This window comes from Gavialis gangeticus, unplaced genomic scaffold (genome assembly GCF_001723915.1).
Source record: "Gavialis gangeticus isolate Ggan-Ray unplaced genomic scaffold, GavGan_comp1, whole genome shotgun sequence".
NCBI classification, from domain to species: Eukaryota; Metazoa; Chordata; order Crocodylia; family Gavialidae; genus Gavialis; species Gavialis gangeticus.
In genome coordinates, this window is record NW_017729034.1 from 72,402,429 (window position 1) to 72,408,053 (window position 5,625).

The following is a 5,625-nucleotide window of genomic DNA, read 5'->3' on the forward strand; positions in this document are numbered from 1 at the left end:
GACCTGAACCTGTTCAGCCTCCACAAGAGAAGGCTAAGGGGGGATCTAGTGGCCTGTTACAAACTAGTCAGAGGGGACCAGCAGGCATTGGGGGAGTCCCTGTTCCCCCAAGCACTACCAGGAGTGACTAGGAATAACGGTCACAAGCTGGCAGAGGGTAGATTCAGATTAGACATCAGGAGGTGCTACTTCACTGTCAGGATGGCTAGGATCTGGAACCAACTTCCAAGAGAAGTGGTGCTGGCTCCTACCCTGGGGGTCTTTAAGAGGAGGCTGGATGAACACCTGGCCGGGGTCATCTAACCCCAGTACCCTTTCCTGCCACGGCAGGGGGTCAGACTTGATGATCTGCTCAGGTCCCTTCCAACCCTAGCAACTATGAAACAATGAAACACAGTGGTGCTGTTACCCGCCCAACATTTAGTATACACAAGTACCAAATCATTGCGCAGTAACAACTGTGCAGTCAGCATCTCATGTAGATGTGGCCACTGTGAATTACCTTAGGAATCTTATGCACTTACCTAAATTCAGATGGAGTCAACAGGATTTAATCACATGCTTAGCTGCATCCACATGGTTAAGTGCTTCGCTGTAACTGCAAGTGCCCCCGCTAACTATGTGGCTACTTAGAAGATATAGTACTAATCATGTATATGAACAGCAGAATCTGGCCCTAAATGAAAGGCTTTATGCGAAGCATGTATTTTCCACAAAAATACATATGCAGATATTCCTCAATAAATATCTGTCTAAGGTATTACAATTAATCACTGGAGGTTTTCTTTTCTCAAAAAAGACTTTCCACTTAATATTGTTACTCTGTTAATAATTCTCTACATTCCCTGGTGTTTATATGGGTAGATTAAACACAGTATTACAATTTACTTTGATTGCCATGGGCAACTGTAATGGCTACATGAATGACAGATATGATATCAAAGAAATTCTGTGTAGGATACAAATAAAGCATATATTACATGTAAACATACAGGCATACACAGGACTGCTAGGGCAGTAGGCTAAAAGGTGACCTCATCAAACAGAAAATTGGCTACCCACTTATTTCAAAAGCAAGAAATCTAATAGCTGAGCATTGTTTTTATTCCAGTAGGTGTCACTGCTGACAATGGAAAATTGCTGTAGCAGGTATCAGGCTGCAAGACAGAGACACTAAAACAAAAACACATACAGAAATAATGAGGTGAAAAATACAAGAAGAAAAACTAGGTATGGGATAAGGGGAGATGTCTCTCTTTAGTACCTTTCAACCCTGAGCGGATGATAGTAGGCGACAAGTCATCATAGTTGTTCATTAAACTAATGTCTCCTGACGTGAAGCTGACAGTGAGTAGTGGCTTGGTGTTCTGCACTGGTACGGGATATGCAGCCGGACCATCTGCAAAAACAAGATTGTTGAGTAAGCAAGAAGGGCACTATCCAAAACAATTAAATCCAGGCTTGAAACACACTGCTGTCCAGCCTCCTGTCACACTGCATGGTTTTGAAACTTGAGTTCTGCCTGGTTGTTTTTGATCATGAACCTGAAACAAGGCAAAATAGGCCTAGCCACTTAGCCTCACAGACTCTGTGATGTGCCCCCTCATTATCCAAAAGATGATTGCTCTTGGGATGTAATCACAAGAAACTCAAAGAGACGCATCCAAAATTGTGGGGCAAGTTTGTGTTCCTTGGCTGAAACTTGACTGTTATTCCCATCTTAGACTGAAGTCTTTCTCCCCACACCCATTTTGTTCTCCCTGATGGCTCTGTGCATTTCAGTTAAAACTTAGCAAGCACTGAGTTCTATCCATGTTACCAATAGGTGCTTGAAACTGCAAACAGGCATTTTTACTATAGTTTACCTGTAAATATAGTGTCTCACATCTATAATATGATATAATGCATATTATAATCATACTTAGAACTATTTGCTAGCTACATTTTGTCCTTAAGTGCACACTGGGGAACTCCAGTTGAAGTCATAGGAGAAATCGTAAGTGCCTCTTAGAGTAACAACTGGCCTCTTACAGAATACAGTCCTTTACATGTTAAGAGCTAACTAATTGTATGTTCCATCATGACACCATCCAACCGGAGTCCAAATATATCAGAAAGTCTAAAAACAAGAGAGACCTGAACTAAGAGTACTTTGATGGCCATCCAAAAAAATCCCTTTGCCTGTGGGAGTCTGTATTTCAGTATTCATGCGATCTTCTTTTACATTTAATATTTAATGGGCAATAGCACCATCTGTAGCATTCATTATTTATTTATTTCATCATTTACTGTTCTGACAGAAGATACTCCAGTCCCTACATAAAGTGATTCTGTGGCCCAAACACAATGAATTTTGAGTAGTCAATCATGAAATAGTGGACTAAGAATGGCACTGCTTTCAGAATGTATGAGAAGGCTTATCAAAAAACACTTGAGAGAAAAACTGTCCTGTAACTGATACATTAAAAAAACCCATTGTTTTTAGATGAGTAACATAAAGTCCATCCTACACATCAGTGTGAGTTAAAGGCTTGCCACCTTTGAGAGGTTTGTGAAGCACCTGTAAAGCTATAAAAAGAACACATCATGTTACAGTACTCATTAGAAACAGGCTTGTAATTGAGTCCACCCACTCCTGACTGACTCAGCTGCAGTTAGCACGTTTCCTACCCCACTCAAGTTCATTTCGAATTATGTTACTTTACAGCAATGTTCCATCCAAATCCATTATTCAAAAATCAGAACCATGATATTGCAAAATAATAACAACATGAATTTATGCCTTTCCTTGTCCTTTATTAGAGGCTTCCTGGGAAGTCCAGAATGACTGGAATCTGTATCTCTTATGAAGGCAAACCTCTACCAGCATTGGAGATGGAGCCTGTGTTCAAATTCACAAGGAAGTCAGGGCAAAAGTCAGATTCAAAGGAACTAAAAACTGTCAGCAGCCGATCTCTCAAGATTTCTAATGTGACTGGTTACAGCCTGTTTGGGAAAACATGCCCCTTTTTGGACTGGACCCAAAGTGAATCCTAAAGTGCAAAGGCAGAGATACTGGCTCAGACTCACCTTTGATGAATATGAACATTTTTATATTTTATTTTGTCCCACCACCATTGACATTATGCTATAGTTAGACCTGATATATTGGAACACACCAACAACCCATCTACTCCCATTTCTTGTCTCCAGCACTAACCAAGAGCATCAATTTAGTATCTGATATTTCTTTTTATGGCTGGGGAGGAGACAGAGAGTATCCTGTACTTGCCTGAGAATGGACACAATGACTATTAGTCTTCCCCTAGTCCGAAAATCAAACCTCAGTGATATTATACCCAGATGGGGTGGGGAAGTGAGGGGAGGTTTACTTCTTGGCCTCAACTAGCAACTGAGGCAACTGAAGCATAAAAACTGATAACATGAGTCATCTGAAGCATAAAAACTGGTAACTCACACAGCCCCAAACACCTTCTCTTAGCTGATGTAACTGCACCCTTTACGAACTGGAACCATAGACGTCCCCCTACAGAGCATGAGTGCCCCACAGCGTTACTGTTATTGAAGGGATAGCCAGTGTTCAACAGAACAAAGCTGAACGCATCACTACCTTGCGGTGGGGAGTAGTCATCCGAATCTGTATCGCTTTCACTGCTGTCTTCCACCAGGAAGCTGGGGTAGTTCCAGGACATGCTGAGGATCCCATCTGACTCGTGCAGAAGGACGTGTGCCAGCATGCGGCCATGGCAGTCCATGACGATAACCTGACCATCGGCGGTGCCAAAAAGGACCTGGAGATAGTAGAGCAACACCCTTAGCAGGAGAGAGAATAGGTCCACCACATGTCGTCCCCTTCAGAATTCTCAGAATACATTTCTACCAATTAACCAGCTATGTGAAAATGAATCCAGAACAATGTAGCATGTCTTTCAATGTGATCTTAGGGATAAGGAAAAAATACCTTCCAAGAAAGCTGTGAAGGTGGCAAAACACTCACAAGTGGGGAGACGCCAGAGCTGAGGCTGCCCATGAAACCTTAACTTATCCCTCTTGTGCATATGCATTAGAAAGTTGCTCCTGTTGACCTTAGCAAGAGCAGAGCTGAAGGAAGCACCCTAAGCCCACATGCCTGAGAAGGGGAAGACTGGACTTAAAAAGTGAGGCTTATTTGGGCTTGCTGCTGTGAGGCACAGCAGTAGAGCAGGGGTGTCAATTATATGTCCTGCGGGCCTACTCTAGCCTGCAGACCTGGGTCATCCATCCTACAGATTTTTGCCCTGACTCTGGCTGTGATCTTCCTCCAGCAGTAGCCAAGTACCTGAGTGAGATTCATGGTGCTGGAGCCCTAGCAGCATCACAGCTTGTTCCTGAAGTGGCAGGTAAGCACCTGTGATACCAGACGTCTTCCCAACAGGTCCCACACAGGCCAGACTGGGCATCCTGTGTGCTGGATTTGGCATGGGGGGGCCAGCTTCATGCCATTCGTTCAGCCCATGGACTCACTGGACTCATTCACCTAACCCCCAGGACTTTGACACCCCTGCATTAGAGGGACTGAAAACCAGCAGGCTGGGCTGCATTAGTTCAGTAGTTCAGAGCAATTGTTCACTTGACTTTAAATAAATGTGGGTGTGTTCCTGAGTTACCCTGTCTCTGAGAGTACTTGCAAGAGGAAAAAATGGTTATCATTAAATGGTGGCAGGGGTTTTAAACCTTAAATACCTAAAATAGTAGAAAGGGTAATGTTTCATTTTGGAACTCAGGCCTGCCATTTTCTATATTTTAAAAGAAATTTCTTGACATTATTCAAACCTGGCCCTGGTTGCCATTAAACTCAAACAGCAGAAGATAACAAGACTTTTTTTACGATGCCTTTAGATCTGATATAATTTAAAAATCTATTGCAGAGGCAGTGCATGTCAGAAGCTGCTATATCAACAGGTACAGGAGAGAAGTGAGGTTCCAGCAAAGATTTCAAATGGCTTATGAGAAACATAAAAGTTGAATAGGGGAGGGGACCAGTTATTTAACTGATGAGCAACTGGTTAGAAGAAGACAGGAGAATGACCTCCAAAGCTAGCTAAAGGCAATATGATCAATCAACTGGAACTAGGCCACTGCAGCCCAGGAGCAAGGGAATGTATTATGCATTCAGGAAAAGATAAAGGAGAGCTTCTACCCACAATGGCAAATGCAAAATAGATGATGCAAGGCCTTTTCTTGTTTAAGATACTATTTAACCAATGTGCACAGACTAGGACCAGACAGCTTAGAACCTACAGATTTCTCTCCTTTGAGTGAGTTTGGTGCCTAAATATTTTGAAGAAATGGAAGGCCTGTATGCTGGGTGTACTTCAGAAAGCCAACAAAAAATACGATGTAATAAGAAAACCTTGAAATAGCAAGAGCATTATTCAAGGCTGCTACCACCACAGTATCATAGTAGCTAGGGGCAGGAGGGACCTGAACAGATCATCTAGCCTGACCTCCTGCCACAGGCAGGAATGAATGCTGGGTTCACAAGACCCCAGACAGGTGATCATCCAACCTCCTCTTGAATTTGCCCAAGGTAGGGGTGAGGACCACTTCCCTGGGAAGTTGGTTCCAGATTTTGGCCACCCTAAC

General features: G+C 42.9%; 1 protein-coding gene across 2 annotated transcripts in view; it reads right to left on the reverse strand.

Moving 5' to 3' along the window:
* The window catches only part of TULP4 (tubby like protein 4), a 261,493-nt gene that overhangs the window by 53,360 nt on the left and 202,508 nt on the right, over positions 1–5,625 (reverse strand). For both annotated transcript variants that reach the window (XM_019527087.1, XM_019527088.1), the window contains exons 4-5: positions 3,611–3,791; positions 1,265–1,399 (exon numbers count right to left, since the gene is read on the reverse strand). In XM_019527087.1, coding sequence (XP_019382632.1) covers positions 1,265–1,399; positions 3,611–3,791 — 316 coding nt within the window. The remainder of the gene's footprint in view (positions 1–1,264; positions 1,400–3,610; positions 3,792–5,625) is intronic.